At 37.5% G+C, this 16,806-nt stretch overlaps 2 protein-coding genes across 4 annotated transcripts; both read right to left on the bottom strand.

Annotated features, from left to right (window-relative positions):
* Nucleotides 1-564: 564 nt before the first annotated feature.
* LOC140797915 (uncharacterized) lies at nt 565-7,733 on the bottom strand. 3 transcript variants are annotated; one of them, XM_073151613.1, is made up of 7 exons: nt 7,560-7,733; nt 6,535-6,641; nt 4,747-4,886; nt 2,925-3,024; nt 1,911-2,429; nt 1,382-1,719; nt 565-970 (listed from the first exon to the last, which is right to left on the bottom strand). In XM_073151613.1, the coding sequence occupies exons 3-7, from the start codon at nt 4,846-4,848 to the stop codon at nt 812-814; spliced, it is 1,218 nt and encodes a 405-aa protein (XP_073007714.1). In that variant the 5' UTR covers nt 4,849-4,886; nt 6,535-6,641; nt 7,560-7,733; the 3' UTR covers nt 565-811. The 3 variants fall into 3 exon arrangements, with proteins under 3 accessions (XP_073007714.1, XP_073007715.1, XP_073007716.1); XM_073151614.1 differs by having other exon boundaries at nt 6,539-6,641; XM_073151615.1 differs by lacking the exon at nt 6,535-6,641 and having other exon boundaries at nt 7,560-7,712.
* Nucleotides 7,734-9,964: 2,231 nt separating this feature from the next.
* On the bottom strand, nt 9,965-12,087 carry LOC140797313 (uncharacterized). The gene is made up of 3 exons (XM_073150658.1): nt 11,414-12,087; nt 10,695-10,838; nt 9,965-10,557 (listed from the first exon to the last, which is right to left on the bottom strand). Exons 1-3 carry the CDS (start codon nt 11,923-11,925, stop codon nt 10,191-10,193), a joined length of 1,023 nt encoding a protein of 340 aa, XP_073006759.1. The 5' UTR covers nt 11,926-12,087; the 3' UTR covers nt 9,965-10,190.
* Between the last annotated feature and the right edge of the window lie 4,719 nt (nt 12,088-16,806).

The raw sequence follows: 16,806 nt of genomic DNA, 5'->3' as shown, positions 1-16,806 counted from the left end.
GAGACTTGATAAATTGCCTCTCATTTCAGCCAACCAGTCATGTAAGGATTGAACCAAAGTCGTCAAGACCAGCTCTTTATAATCTTTAGAACCGAAGTCGAGTTTGAAATGTGCATAGGTGAGACTGATTGTATTTGTGCTTGGTTTTAGAGATTCTACGGATGAGAATTTGAGAGGGTAGTTCATTGAAACAAGGCCAGGTATTGTTCAGTTTTGTTTTATTAACGCAGTATTATAATCCCAGAACTGGTAGTTCCACTATGGGTGTGTTATTGTTAGTCATGTTAGTCGACGCAGTTCAATAATTGTGCCAGGTAATGTTGGTCTGTTATCTTTATTTAGAAGTACAAATTATATTTTGAATTTGAACTACAAACTGCCAATCAAAAGTAGCATATAATGGTAATCTAAGAAGAAATCAAGATGGAGTTAATGATTGTGGTGAAACCGTCAGCATGTAATGGTAATCAAGAAGTAATCTAACAAGTAAGATGAACTTATTTCTGCATGATGCGACTTTTACCATGACATAAATTTATAAATAAGTTACTCTCGATAAGAAAATTAGGGAATCACACTTTTATTTGGATGCTGTATCTATATACAAACCTCTACGCCGAAAAGAGAGGAATATACAGCTCGGGAGCAATTAGCTTAATCATCACATTGTGCAAATTTATAACAGCTAACATGGCATAAATATCAAATCCCAAAATACTAAACTTGAAAAAGAAGTCTCAAATTGCGGTGAGAAGAATGGCCTTCTGGAACAGGAGTTAAAACTATCTATAACCGGTTGGAGCAAACTCTGCTACTCTTTATTGCCAAATTTCTTTTCAATAATGGGCCGGACATCGTCGGCATCAACAAGGGTCTCGAGGAACGGAATTAACTGAATCAATGCATGGTCTGATCGATCATCAAACCAGCTCTTTATGGGAATCCCGTTATTAACTTGCAACTGGAAAACCTGAAATCATGAGAGAAGATAATTGACCACGGAGAGAGATCTATTATGGCTATGAAATAGGTGTACTTTATCTCAGCAACATAAGCTTAAGACCTCATTGAGTACTGGAGTTTAATTAGAAAAAAGAATTACTAAACATGAGAGAAGACATTTCGAGGTTGGCACTCGAGGATCAGAAAATACACCCCAGTAGCATTCTAATCAGCAAATTATCATATCCCAAAGATGAAGAGCCCATTATCTTAAGAATCTAATTAGAAGTTTTAAATCCAACAGCTAAATGTCTTAACGTAATTTTATCTCTGAGAGGTATTTATGCAATTTAGATATTCTCTAAACAATCTAAATCCCATGGTGGATAATATAAGCTAATAGTTGTACAAAATCTAAGAGATAATAGAAAGAAGTTACCTGTGGAGAATTATCAATTATGGCAACTTTCGCCAGGTCAACTCCTAAAATGGTTAGGTCTTTAGTATAGCTTCCATCAGAGAATATGCAAGATTCACGATAAATTCGCTGAGAAAACAGTTTCTTTTCTGGATCCAATATATCAAGTAGTTTTTCTGCATAAATGCTTTGACTGGCTGTAAATATAACAATCTCAAACATCTCAGCCACCCTCTCAAGGAACACCTGCAGGTGAGGCCTCCGCCTTACATACACAGTATGCTGTTGCATGTTAAAGAAAACTGAAAACGTGAAGTCAGCATCCTCACAGTACTCCAGTGTGGAATGCACTAGAGTTTCTGCAGAGTTGAAGAAAAAAAGACAGCCTTGTCAACATGGTAACATAGAAACAACCAAGGTGGAAACTATATGATAATTTTACATACTGACTGAACTTTCAGATTAGCTGTAGGAAAAGAGGAAAATAAGCAATCATTAAAAATAGAAAGTAATTTGCTAAGAAGGCAAAGAGATTAAACTATCAACTTACCATCCAAATCAAGTACAAGGGTGATAGCCTTCTTTCCTTCTTGTGCTTTTGGTAACCAAATAGGACAAATGGATGAATTGATGTCACACAAATCAGGTAGATCCCTCACTACATGTTGATCAAAGCATTCGCTTCCTCCCAGCTCACCTGATCCACAGTTTTCAGTTTCTTCATCAGGTGGTTTAACCTGATGAATTGCTAAATACAAGCATGTTTCATCAACATCCATTACAGTTCCAGCAAGTGAGGTCTCATCCCAAAAATTCTCCCTTTCCACAGCTTTTTCGAGGAAAGGGAGTAACATGTATCTCTCCGTCATATCAATCATCATATCCGAATCCATATATTCATGATAAATGGTGTCAACATCATTCGTGAATCCCATTATTCTATCGAAGGGGAAAGAAGAAACATTCTTAGCGAAGTAGAAGTCCAATAAGCAACTTTGAAAATCACTTGACGGACAACATCCTTCATCACTGTCATCAGCAATCAGATGAGGCAATTCAGGGAATTCATCTGCAATTACAAAACAGGGAATTTGCAAATGATCAGTTGATGGATGCGCCATAACAGTATCTGAGAAAACAAAATCTATGCAATCTACAGAGATGCACTTCAAAAGATCTTGTACAAGTAACAAAGTGGACCTGCTTCAAGTGGTAGATTGAAAATACAAACCAAGATTTTTAGATAACATGGCAGCAAGAATGGCAATATACAAGGAACTAATATGGTTTTATCAAGAATTTTGCCACAGAATCAAGCGACAAGAAAAAATTATAATCTTACCGATGTGTGTCCTGCTTAAACTTTTACAAGTTACATAACATGATTTTGAAGTGGGCAATCAGCTAATTATTTATCTAACTTTCTATTTATGTACTGCCTATCCACATAGCAAAACGTATGCAAACTTAAAAAATGGAAGGACATTGAAGATTTCCTAACAAGAAAAAAAAATGATTGTGATTTCATGCATTGAATACGAAAGAAATGATTCTAGGCACCTACCTCCATTGATGTGATTCATTGGTTTTAACTGAGAATCACTGTCCAAATTAGGGGAGAAGATTGTTTCCAGATTCGATGGGCATGCAGCTAATGTTGGACCCTGCAGGTAGGTACAACAAGAATATAAAAATATTATGAAAGAGCTACGCATATTTTTTAAGCAATCCTTAACTAGCAAGCAAGTGGGCTATGCTAAAAGAAGTAACTGAACATTAAACTAAATGGATATAACATGTATAAAGTACACACAAACAGTCCATGCTGTGATCAATTTTAGGGAACATTATCTGCATGGTCTTCAAAAGATTTGAAGGTTGCCTACAAGAATCCCAAAATATTGCAACTGTAATCCCACTATAAAACCTAAAGCAGTGGAGGTGGTCCACTATAGTGGCCAATGAGATGGTCCACTGTAACTGGAAATCCATGACAACTTGCTATATAACATCAGTGCTCCCGGTCATCATCATGAATTTTGTAGATCAAGTGCTTTGAACTCCATCCATTGTGATCTTAATCTTGCTTCAATCAAACCTTCATGACAAGACCAATTTGTTTTTCTTTGCTTCCGCCACTCCTTATTTCATCAGGGCAAACTTCTTTTATTGTAACAAAGCATCAGGCAAATGCACCATTGCCCATGGAGTACAAATCTGTGATGAACGTGGGGATAACATTGCAGGAGATCCTAGATGTGAATCAGAAAATATTTTTCAACTCCATTCTTTCATTATCATTTGGCGAATCAAGATGGTATGAATGTTGCCTGATTTACTGTTTCAAGTTGAGTTTCTCCACCATGTCAACTAAAATAAATTTGTTGTGCCACCAATACCAATAAATCAGTTGAGGTATTTTCCTTTGACATTTTCCATTACATTGATTTTTTGGATCAATTACAAAAGGCTGTCGTCATTTGAAGGAGATTAAGTTTTCATCATCCAACTTCCCATTTTTCTCCACTTCCACATGCAAAAGTTGACCCTCTGCTTCTTTTTATTGATGGTTTACAATTATATTCTTTCTAGTACTACTACTAAAATTTGATTCGTATATGCTACTGGCTTCATAGGACATATTTGCATTCCAACACAGTATAGTAGAAAACATATCTACTATATCTTTTCCAATCTCAAAAGTCAAACTACATAGTAGATAACATATATACTTCGACTTATTAAGAAATACTTGATGTTATATTTAGAAGTAGACATGGTAATGTGCAGTGGATTCTACATGACTGAAGCCTTGAAACACATTGTTTCAAGTAGAGACAGAGAGAGTTCAGAGTCACTTGATTTGTTTCCTACCAAGAAGAAAAGCTAAAACGTACTATCTAATTTCTTATATTTAATATTTCAACTCTCTAACTCTTGTTCTTTTTGTTCCTTTCTTCTTCTCCCATTCACTAAGATAATCAAGCTCTAGCAAAAGGAATTAAAAAATTAAGTCAACATAGTATCCTAATATTTCCTAGATATAAGGCAGGAATTCTAACGTGAGCATGACAGCTGTAGGAACCCATCAATCAGCGCCCTAAGGATACAGGCTAAAACTGCATCTGCTTTTGCTCTCAACTGATATGAGTGGGCAACTAAAGTGGTACATATATGAATGTTTTTCTATGCATGCAAGAAAATTTCACTTTGACAAGATGTTTAAGTTCTTGTATGTGGCTTAAAACCGCAATAAGTTTACTATTAAAAAAAGAGAGATGAGAACAATGTGAACAGGCAGGAAGAAAGTAAATAATAGTAGATGAAGCTGCAGTAGAACTTGACATGTATTTTCAAATTATACACACACAGTCATAGTGTCATACCATTGTTCCTGTTGACACAAGATCAGATGACAGCAGTGACACCTTCAGCAAATCTGTGGATGCTCCATTAATTGCACTCTGGAAATCATTGGCTTCCAACATCCCAATGTTTTCTCCAGTCAATTCAGTGGTGGAATAAGCTGCAAAATAGCATCAGTTGCGAAACTTGAAACCAAATTTCAGGGTAGCAGAGGAACCCCAAAAATTTATGACTTAAGAAATAGCATATCTTAGCTTCAGAAAATTTAGAATTCGAGTAAGCTTGTGCATAACATTCTATTTTATGATATTTTTGCTTTTCCAGAAAATAAACAAGCAAAGAAAATCAAAGAAAGTAATGAAGGAACTTCCATGAATTTCTTAGAAAAAAAGGAACTTCCATGAATATGGTTAGCTACAGCAATGCACAATAAATAGTGTTGAATGGATCGATATGGTATAGCAACATTTGGCAGAAAATAGTCGAGGGTCAGATAACAAGATGTGCTTAGGAACTGTCTCATAGTCAAATAATTGCAGTGTGAAAATCATATTAACCTGCACATCTACTCTAGGAAAAAAGATCTAGAGCAAATGAGTGATGCAATTTGTGAATTCAATCTTAGGGATTAAGAAGTCGAGTAATAAGATCTTGCTAATGTTGTATTACTGTTATGAAAATCCTAGTCATTTAATGACTTACCATTTTGGTAAATTTTTCAGAAGAGTCCAACAGTGCTATTATGTTGAATATTTTGTCTTGGGAAGGTGAACCTTTAGATATTTTACTCCATTTGGGAGATGCATGGATCTCTTTCCTTCTTACACATTTCTTGTTTGATTTTCTCTTCATTTTTAATGCTGGCATTTTTTTTGCAAAATTTGTGGTATCTACTGTTGACCTGAGAATTTATCAACTGCAAAGTTGGACAAATACTCGATATAGCTTTCAATGAGAGCTAGTAAACAGTTCAACAATGACACCGTAGCTATATCTCGAAATATAATCAAAGGAGTAGGGAAGAAGAATGTGTTTTAGCATTCAAGATGTGAGAATTTCTAAGACAGTTTCGAAAACATTCTGGCATGATTCTAGAATGTTTCTTACTCAGACAATTGAAGGAATAGTAAAGACAATTGGCATATCTCATATTGATGATAAAATCTTAAGAGCCTATTTGGTTAGCACAAAAAGGAAAAGACAAATAGTTGCGCTGGTGGTGGGAGGGAATTGCAATAAGGATCACGGAGCACTATTGCAAGAGGGAGTCATGATATAAAAACACCATTATCCCCCTTTGACTGGCTTTTAGTTTTAAAGAGAAACACTTTTAGGAGCATTTGACTCCTATTTGCACTTAACTCTCCCCTTACTTGCATAAGTGGAAGTTAATAAGGAACTGAGAGGGCCCTATAAAAGTACCTTTCATGGGACATCCACAACAATTGAACTTATTTCAGAAAGGTATTTTGGTACAAACAGATCATCAAGATAAGTTGGACGATCTGCGGGTGTGAATAATAACAAATGAAGAATAGTTCTGCATGGCTAAACCACTAAAGGAAACATACGATGTAGTTAGCAGTCAAGTTAATTAAAGGTTGGCGGGGCTAAATAACCCTTCCGACAGATTTTTCCCTTTTAGGAAGGTGGTAACTATGTGACTTCCAACGCATCAAAAGACACAGAGCAGTTACCTACTTAGTACTTCTCAAGTAGGTATTTTAAGTAAATTATACTAACTGATTGGCGAATTAAAGAACATGAGAAAAAAGAAATCCACGAATAAAAGAAAACCCAGCTATTACCAACATTACTGGACAAACAGGGAACGTATACTATCTTCCAGTTTTGGGTTAGCTAGCCATCTCTTGAGCGTTATCAAAAGTTCTTCGTTCACTTGATCCCTTGATCCCTGAGTGGATATAGCAGGTATCAAGGCAAATATACTAAGAACTATGAAAGAAAAGAAAAAAAGAAATTGTGTTGATGTACTGTTGAATCAACAGAGAGTCAGAGAGCTTCTACAAGAGTTTGACAATATAATAGAATAATATAAACCAATTCTCATGATTCCCGATGAATTTATAACTATCTCCACATTTCTGGATACACGAATTACAAAATTATCATCTCTAACTTGTATTTTCAAAATATCCCTCTATGTAGAGGGTGACCTGTTTTTTCTATACACCAACACCCAATAGAATTTAAGACCATTTACAAGCAATTCTGAGCAATGATTCCAAAACCAGCTAAAATTAACAATAACCAATACAAACTAGAAACCTATGACAATAAGCACAAGAAATTCAACAAAATATCACTAAATAGAATAGCTAATCACCAATAAACGACCTCGAATCCCATACAGGAATCTTGATATCGCCACCTCCAGATCAAATCCGCACAGAGGAAAGAAAGTCTAAAACTTTGCGGAGACCAATATAAGATTACAATAAGACCCCCAAACACCCTATTTTCCCCCGTGAAAACCAAGAGTAGAAACCAATCCAAAGAAATAAAAGCCCAAAGCAATTTCCACGACTGGATTGTGACAAATTAACCCTAAATTTGAAACACCCTCAATAACAAGGTGGTCATAAGTAACCAGGAACGGATATTTCACCCGTAATATCCCCCATTCATCAAAGAAACAAAGCGAAAACCTAGACGAAAGCCCAAAAGGAAGGCCAATTCACACCATCCGAAATCAAAAGAGAAAGAACTCACGCAAAGCAAGAGTGAAATGAATTCACTACTCCCAGCAACTTAAAACCCAAACCCATCGAAGAACAAGGACTACAACAAGTAGAAGCGAACGAATACTTACCAAAATCACCTCCTCTCTCCCTCTCTCCCTCTCTCTCCCTCTCCTTCTCTCTCTATCTCTCTCTCGCTCTCTCGATGGCGATGGATTTCGAATTAGAGAGGAGGAGGGGGAGGAGGAGAAGAAAGGAAATGGGGATCAAGGATCCCGCACGGTGACTCGTATAAGACCTCCGTTAGAGGATGGATACACGTGAACGGCCTTGATTCAATCTCTGTCAATACTACAGCCCTCTCCGCGCCTGACGCGTGGATGGCTGCGGTCCCCGTCAGTACCCGGGTCTCGTCACGTGCGGGACCTTTCAGCTGGGGGGATTTCTCGCAGGACGCGTGTCGAGAAATTGGTGGCTGCCGGAACAGTTTGGTGTGAACTCGGAGGGCAGAGGGGGAGGAGATTTTAGTATCGATAAATGCACTTGCCTTTTATTTTATTTCTACTCCCTCCTAAAGAGAGGTTTGAAAGGGTGTTAGACGGGGGGAAGAGATTTGTCAACTGCTTCGAGTAAGTTGAATAAATTTAGTGGGTATACATATCTTTGACATAGACGAACAAGAAACGCGGTTGACGACACGTGAGTAGCTCGTGTTCGCAATTGGTGGTCTCTCGGCAAGGAAGTCAACCGGATTTAATAATACGAAGCGGTTAAGGTTGCGTGAGTTGATAAATAGATCGTTTTAGTGTTCTCTTCTTCTATGGCTTTGTTTTGCACTATGCGAAAGCACGTGAGTGTTCAAAGAATACTCAGTATCAACTACGACAAGTTTGATTTGAGTTTAGAGAGGATCTCTAAACTGGTTCAATAATTAAATATATTTTTTCTTTTTTATACACTTAACCAAGTTTACTCTTAAAAAAATTAAGACAAAGAAATAAGAACAGGTCATTAAATAGCACCAAGCACTTAGAAACATTTAGTTATTTGGCTTAGATTGAACCCCTATAGGTTAAATCAAACTCTCTCCTTAACTTCACTAGGCCTATGGGCTTTTTATGTGATATTGGGCCAGCCTCATAAATATAAAAAGAAACTTCTATTGGGCCATGTGTTATGTTTTCTAAACTTTGCTATCAAAGACCAACATGCCATCTAATAATTGCTACATTAGCTTAACCTCTCTCTCTCTCTATCTCTCTTAATTTATTTCACAGATCAATGCCTATAAACAGTCCAAAGTAGGCTCGAGCTCAAGAAAAAAGCCGAAATAAATTATATCAATTCGTGTTTGATGAGGCTCGAACACAGCTCGGCTCGATCGATTACAACCCCTAGTGCCATTCTAATTCGTTAGGCCCATGGGCCCATATGAACCAGGTAATATGGCCCGAATTCCAAGGGATTTCTCGCTCAACTCCAATCCGAAGCAATCCAACTGGAATCCTCGTTATCATGGAATTAAAGATGATTTTAATAGTAAATAAAGTCATTATTTATAGTTGGTTAGTTAGGTTTTATAAATTTACGGCAGAGGCTATGTGAAGCTAATTGATTCAATCATTAATCACTTTAGGGGTAATTAGCAACCCCAATCAATGTCATCAACCACATACGTAATTTCTAACCTTTTCTCTGGAATTGATTGGCTAATCGTTCTTTATATGTAGGCTGGTTTTTGTTTTCTAATCACAAAGTCAGCATATGAAGTAGATTAATATCATCATGACAGACATGCCACTCTCATATTAATCTCTCTCTCTCTCTCTCTCTCTCTCTCTCTCTCTCTCTCTCTCTTTGACAAAACCAAACAAAAAACTAGCTCAATTCCATTACGAAATCTCAAAACTGAATTTATCTATACCACCACCAAGTAGCAACAAAACAAAAGACAGCGAGTGAGGAATATATCATCTCTCAACCATTACACAGCTAATAACGCAAAAGAAGAAAGATAGTAATCATTAACATCAATAGCATCCTTCTAACTCTCATATTATTTCATAGCTCGATGAGTAATTTCATGACATATACCAATATATCTCCATTATTATAAATGAAAAAAAAAGAACCACTCGCCTTTGTTTTTTTTCATGCAAATAGATAGTGATCTTGACTTTAGACGTAAGGAAAAATTATACAAGTCATACATCATTCAGTCCAAGGTCTGCAAGGAGTAAATAAATTAGGTACATATGGGTCCCTGGTTTGATACTTGATAGCCCTTTAGACTTTCTACAGTCCCTTGGTATTATTCCTTCTATGACTTGAATGCCTTGTGGATTGATCTACTATATATTTTCCATCCTCTATCATTACTAGATCATGACAACATACACTAGATCTTACCGAGAACAAGAGAAGAAAACGAGCAAACTAATAATCACAAGTCTAGTCCTGGATCTATAATTGCCATTTTTCACACAATTCACCATTTAATGCAGCAGAAAAGAATCCATTGAAGCATCGCTAGCTGTTGAAAAATTTAAACATGAAATCTGAAGTGGGTATTATATGAAACAAAAGGAGAACATTCCTCTCTCCAACGAGTCGGAAAGATAAATTCATGATACTCTATCTCTACAATACTAGTTTTGAGTCCATGGCCTCAGAATTAGGTACATGTACATTAGCAGTGGAATTATAGTAGTGGGAATAGATAACCTAGAGAGGATGATAGAGAGAGATCTAGAGAAGTACTCTCATGGTTGATGGCTATGTTGCATGAAGGAAGGAACAATGTCTTGCAAGAGACCATAGTCGGGGAATTGGAGCTGCTGAAGAGTGCTAGGTGGTAGGGTTGGCAGGTAAACGTTAGGGTTTGCTTGCATTTGCTGCATAGGGTGGCTCACTTGGGGCACGAGAAGATCCTGGAGGAAGCTTTGCCTCATAGCGGGCACCGCGGCCGGCGGCGGCGGCGGCAAGATGTGCGCGCTCCCTCTGAGGGTCGCGGGGCTCTGATGCGTGTGCTGGCCCTCGTACGTCGTGATCACGATCGACGGATCTTGATACGATCTCTCCACCCTCTTCTTCACCGAGCACTTCTGTGTCGTGCACCGGTAGTAGCTCCTGCGGCGAGGATTATGATTCCATGCTCAAAATTAGTAAAGGACATACATATTATATATATATATATATATATATATATATATATATGGTAATGGAGGAGTACAATTAAGAGATCTATGAACGATTAATTTACTGACCTTGGATAAGGACTGTTCTTGACTGCTTTCTGGCCGTACTTCCGCCACCGGTAGCCGTCTTCGAGGTGGTCCACCTCGCTCTTCGTAACGAAAGCGAAGCGAGGTTGCCTTTGCCTTTTCTCTCCTTTACTCTTGGGCTTGCTCCTGTTTGATTGAGCTCAGGCAGTCAGTTTACTATTAGAGAAAGGCAAAGTGATGATCAAAGTTCTACCGATACTAGGATGAGTAGTCCATTTCCCTGAAAGGAACCACACCATTCTCTTGCTTCAAACATCTGCTAGCTATCTCTTAAATCTGGAGATCTACCCGTCCTGGTCTAAGGTTTCAACTTAATTACTAACACACTGTCTTCCCCTATTTTCAATTCAAAGAAGAAGTCGGAAGGGACCTTGAAGAACTGAAACATGCAGCTCAACTCTTGCTCATTCTTCCCCTAATGCCAGAAGGATGGTAAGATCACATAGTCAAAAAAGAAAGAGAGGAGTACTGGTAAAGGAAAAGGGAATATAGACCTTTTAATCCAAAGGAACTAGGGAAACCCTAAAATAGTTTTGTTTTGTTTTGTTAGGCAAGGCGACGAAACCCTAGTAGATGTTCACACTTGCAGATGGAGGATCAACAAAAAGTAACCAAATTTTAACATACTTTGAACTGTTCACATTCGGCAAATCAAAACCAAATCAATCTCAAGGAAGAGGAAAAAAATAACGAAAACTTACACTTTCTTAGATTTGTCACCTCCCTCATCACCAACTTTAACCTGCTGCTTCTCCTCCTCCCCCTCCTCCTCCTGCTTCATCTGATCCTTCTTGCACCGGCCCGAGTCCTCCTCTCCGGCCGCCTCAGTAGAGGACCAAGAAACCGACGAGTTCGGCGTGATCGGCGCCGCGCTCGCATCGCCCCCAGCTGACTCAGTCAGATTATTACCACCAACACAATTCGTATCCACCGCAAGCTCCTGGCGCTTCACCGCCCCGTCTCGGAGGCTAAACGGATCATCCGACGACGAGCATGGCACGTCGAAGGCCCTCGCAAGCGCGCCGTAGTCGATCAAGCCATGGTAGTCTATTAAGCTGGCCGACGGCGCGTCGGTGCCCGGTAGATCATTCGACACACTACTAGTGCTTCCCGGCCTCTGCGAGAATAGTAATGATAGATCAGAGAAGTAGTCTCTATCGGCCTGGAAGAGGGGATTGTAATGGTGGTAGAGATCTCCCTTCTCTCCTGACATGGAGAGTGTTGTGTTAGATAGAGAGCGCGAGAGAGGCGTTGAGGAGGAGAAGGGGAAGGAGGAGTTCTAAGGCTCTAAGCTTTGGTCTTCCTATGCTTTTGTTTTGGTCCAGAGTTTTGGATAGATAGATAGATAGGGTTGAACGGAAGACTTCTTGAAATGGATTTTAATTTTGTACTAAAAAGAAGTATTTGTAGTAAAATAGAGGGAATGGGCGGTGGAATAGTCTACGGCTACACCCGGTCGCCTGGCGATGGGTCTGGTCAGCGACCGCAATTTGGAGCTGGCACCGGCTACAGTCGGTCACATGGAACGCGAGCCGGACGGTGGAAATTCCGGTGGTCAAACGTTCAAACCTTCTTCCTTCTACCCTCGCGAGAGCTCCGCTGACACGTGTCCACCGTCATTTGACCGGTCTTACGCACGTGGGAGACCACCTCCCCCTCCCCCTCCCTCGCTGATGCGTACGATCAAGATCCAACGGCCATAAGCAACTTTCGGTGTACTTGTGAGCGGCTTACGTGTGAACTCGGCACAGAGGAGGCAGTAGAAGAGCAACGAGCCCGTTCATATGTACGCGAATTGTGATTAGAGGATTACCTGTCACAAATCGATAGGTGCTAATTACAAATTTGTACCTAAATTGGGTGTCACGGCTGCAAATTATTCCATCTAGCTACGCCACGTTTATAAAATTGTGATATATGTCACACCTACCAGTTACGGTACAAGAGATTTTATTAATTTTCTTTGTAATAAGAAATTAAGTTCATACTATGAGGCTGGAAGAAGAGTTGAATCTATTCAACTTTTGGTCTATATACAGGAGTTTTTTAAATAAATAAAAAAAAATATGATGCCATTCTCATGTGTCTTCAACTTTGGACTTCATGATGGTAATAATATTAAACAGGGGAGAGAGAAAGAGAGAGAGAGGGGGGCAGTCCTCCTCGGCATTAATGATGGTAGGAAACTTGTCACTATTATTGGTAGAAGGTTTGACATTTGATAATATTAAAGCTAAAATTATTAGAAAGGGACAATCTTTAGTCAAAATTGCATACCTGAACAATGTAACATAAACGACTCCCATAAGGGAGGGATTATTTTAGTCCATGGGTCCGAATAATATGTCAACTAGGGGATTCTAAATATTTTGGGAGTCCAAACTTGATCTGGCTCACCCTTTATATATATATATATATATATATATATATATATATATATATATATATATATATATATATGGGTGCTTATGATCTGCCATGGTTTGACTAATTCACAATGTCACAAAGAATTCTTTTAGCTTCTGTTTAATTGAAGTCTTAAATAATTAAATACGTACCACCTACTACGGATCATCACCATTGGAATTAGTGTAGTATATATATATATATATATATATATATATATATATATATATATATATATATATATCGTATTAATCATCGAAGACAGCATGACAAATAAACACAATATGAAGAGAGTTGTATGAAAGGCAGAAGAAGAACGAGGGTTGGCGTGTTATGGCTCTATTATAACCATAAGTGACCCGGCTCCATAGCATACGGCACCGAACCTAAGGAAAATAAAACAAAAGAAGATGATATATATCTTGAACTTCCCAGCCGATAACTTTTACTTAGGAGGACTGCACTCTAAGATCTCAGGATCAAAACTCTACCTTTTAGCCAAACTCCAGAGACCATCCTGTGCTAACTTTTGTATACATATTAAATGACTCCAAGGTCAAAGACGGTAGAGAAGGGTACAGTCACAACAGGGAAACTGTAAGAGTTATAACGATAATAAGTGCAGAATAGTAGGACCGATAAGAAAAACGTGGATATATCACGCACCACCAATCTGATAATTAACGAGTGGGGTTTAGAAACGTACGATTGCAAACCATATTTTTAGACTGGGAGGGGATTACTTGGACTCTAAGAGACAGTGACCATTAATCGTGCCTCTTTCTTGTTTAATGAGAATAAAAAGCTTTAGATAGATATATAGATAGAGAATAAGAAGAGCATGATATTGTTGACCACGTGAAGTCATTATATTGATTAGAACAATGGTGAGAGTTTGGTGGAGAATTTGAAGTCTAGTGTGCGAACGTCCCTTTCGATGTGGAAGAGGAGCAGGTTGCATGTTGTGCCTTTGTGCAACCATGACCATGACATTTATATGCAACCAGGACTGCAGGAATCTCACTTTGGCAACCATGATGGTATTCTCACCAATAGGTTCAGATCGGGGTCGGGTCGAATCAAATCGAATTAGGGCTAGAGTTCGTATAACTATTATCTTAAAATATATAAAGTTTAATCAACCTCTAGCTCGGAGACCGCCTACGGTTACTAACAACTTCATATCGGTATCATTAAGATCCGAACTGTCAATAAAATGGATGTATATTAAAAATAATTTCGACATTTGCAAAAAATTATTTAAAATCACTAAAAGAGAAAAAAAATGCTAAGATATGAAAAGATTAAAATGATCTGTATTATTAATTTGGCCATTTGGGATCCGAAACCCGATAAGTGAAGTCAGGTTCACGTGAGATCGGCCTTTCTCAAGTTTTGGGGACCCCTTGCATAATGCATTCGCATTTGTCCGGAAATAAAAGCCGAAGAGCAAAAGCAAAAGCGGCTTTAGATCTCCTTGGCTTTTTCCTCGCCTTTATTTTAAAATTAAAAATTCCGTGGACTAAGAACTTTCTTAACTTTACTAAATAGTGATACAGATTTTGATACCCAAAAAAAAAAAAAATAAAAAGATCGAAATTTTTTTAACTCAAGTTAGGAGTTGCTCAAAAGCCTTAAATTTTTTTTTAAGGTGTAATGGATAACACACCAACAATGTATATCCCAGCAAAGCTTGAACTCATGATCTAAGAACTCTATCGGGATCTCTGTCAGGTGCAAATATAAACTATTAATAAACTATACTATTATCTAAGGTAATCTCCTAACTTATTATTATTATTATTATTATTATTTTGAGAAAAGTAGACTTAGGCTAATTAAATTTAATAGCCATCAAGAGAGAGACACCAAGAGATTAACAAGGGGAGGAGCACCGAGAATTTTTCAAATCTAAAAAAGATAGCCATCCATTGCCTCCAAATCTACCTTTGACATAAACAACATTATTCCGCTAATTAAGCTCAGAATTCTGGACTTATTTACTTCACCGTTTTAACAAAAAGATACATCAAATAAGACCCATCTTTCCTACTACTGACGTTCATCTAATCAGAAAATCAACGAGCAAGAAAAAATCATTAGCTTAGTTCTAGAAGAACATCATCATGTCTACTTGTTAAGTCTTTGCATTCTTCACCTAATTGTCAAGGATAAAAAGTGACACTAATTCTTTGAGAGATCTAGTCAACTGTCTACAATTTATATGGCACGGGGATAGATTAAGGCATCCACTAGAGAAAGTGATTTCAATTTCAACATCTTGAATCATCCCTTAGAATCCTTTGAACAAGTACTTAAACACATGATAAAGAAATATATTTGTGGCTATTAATGTACGTGTGTATAACTTTATTAATTCTCCCTTCTTTGTTTTCCTCTCCCTCGAAGTAAGACTCTTTTCCTATACGACCAATGTGTTATTACTTGGCCATTGGCTTATTGCAACATGAATTAGAAGACAATCAAGTTTAAGACGTGGAAGATTTGATACTTATAAGGGATCAAGGAATCAAGCGTAAAGAGTATAATATTCCCCATAGACTTGACGATATCTCGTTCTAGAGTTTTAACACCGCCAAAATATGTCACTGTTTGATTTATTCATGGTAAAAAAAAATCTTCTACATTGCAATGTGGACCAGTACTCTAGGGAGAGAGTGAGAAGGCTCCTCAGATTAGACTAATTTTAGTATCCTATATAATTAAGTAAAAAAAAAAGTTTTTTTTATATTTTATCTTCTGTGAGTGTGGGCTAATTTGTATGGATCAATTTAGACATGTCATTTATCCAATGACTTTTATTTGTGCTTGAAATTGTAAAAAGAAAATTACATCCATACAAAGGTCGTGGAATTTGATACGATAGGATGATAGATATGTTGACGGTGTAGCATGTATAGAATCTTAATCCATTTTTAATAGTCTCTTTAAATGATGGTATTAATATACAGAATACCCTACATGGCAAGTTATAAGCAACTATATAACCTAATAAATAACTGTCAATCTTTCTGTATATTACATAGTATTTAAAATACCTTTAGCATTACTCTTGACTAAAACTGTAGTATGAGATGGTTTCTCTAAGCTTACATGAAGGTGGAAAAGGAGGAGGAGGTCATCTTCAAATATATAAATAAGAGTTTTTTTTTAATTTTTTTTGAATAAGACTGGAATATATAGATATTATGGAAGTGGTCAAAGAGAGAACTTGACTTGGTCTAAAGACCCAAGTCTTATCAATAGGAGTTCCATCAGGGATCTTTTAATGGGCACTAAAAAGGTGCAAGTGGGTCTGTGGAAGATTTTAGACCTTTCGACTTGGAAGAAGAGGTAATAAGAGAACAAGATAAAGGTCTTCTTCTCATAATCTCATCCTTCCAAGATCCCAAAACAAATAGCAAAGGTTAGCTAAATTCTGTTAGCTATATCCATCTCTCTTTTCTTTATTCCACATACAACCAAATTAATTCTCCACCTCCCTGAAAATATATACATATATAATTTTCATTCAATTTTTAGAGAAGTATCCCAAGTGAAGCAAGAGTCATCATATATAAACCTCAATAAACAAATAATATAGGGTGAGAGCTGAAAAAGAAATCTTTCTCAAATCGTGAACAATTTGTGGGCATAGGATTTTCCATGAATAGATATATAATATTAC

This window comes from Typha latifolia, chromosome 11 (genome assembly GCF_019914945.1).
Source record: "Typha latifolia isolate L0001 chromosome 11, TyphaL0001v2, whole genome shotgun sequence".
Taxonomy (NCBI): domain Eukaryota; kingdom Viridiplantae; phylum Streptophyta; class Magnoliopsida; order Poales; family Typhaceae; genus Typha; species Typha latifolia.
The sequence above is the reverse complement of the archived record's forward strand: the minus strand, read 5'-3'. Positions and strand labels throughout refer to the sequence as shown.

What these genes read in the sequence shown, in the direction of transcription:
- LOC140797313 (XM_073150658.1), bottom strand. Translation starts at nt 11,925, where the DNA reads ATGTCAGGAGAGAAGGGAGATCTCTACCACCATTACAATCCCCTCTTC. An exon ending in GGTGACAAATCTAAGAAAGT is followed by an intron (nt 10,839 to 11,413) that starts GTAAGTTTTCGT and finishes TCAATCAAACAG; the next exon opens with GAGCAAGCCCAAGAGTAAAG. An exon ending in AAGAACAGTCCTTATCCAAG is followed by an intron (nt 10,558 to 10,694) that starts GTCAGTAAATTA and finishes TCCTCGCCGCAG; the next exon opens with GAGCTACTACCGGTGCACGA.
- LOC140797915 (XM_073151613.1), bottom strand. Translation starts at nt 4,848, where the DNA reads ATGTTGGAAGCCAATGATTTCCAGAGTGCAATTAATGGAGCATCCACA. An exon ending in TTGTGTCAACAGGAACAATG is followed by an intron (nt 3,025 to 4,746) that starts GTATGACACTAT and finishes ACCTACCTGCAG; the next exon opens with GGTCCAACATTAGCTGCATG. An exon ending in CCTTGTACTTGATTTGGATG is followed by an intron (nt 1,720 to 1,910) that starts GTAAGTTGATAG and finishes TCAACTCTGCAG; the next exon opens with AAACTCTAGTGCATTCCACA.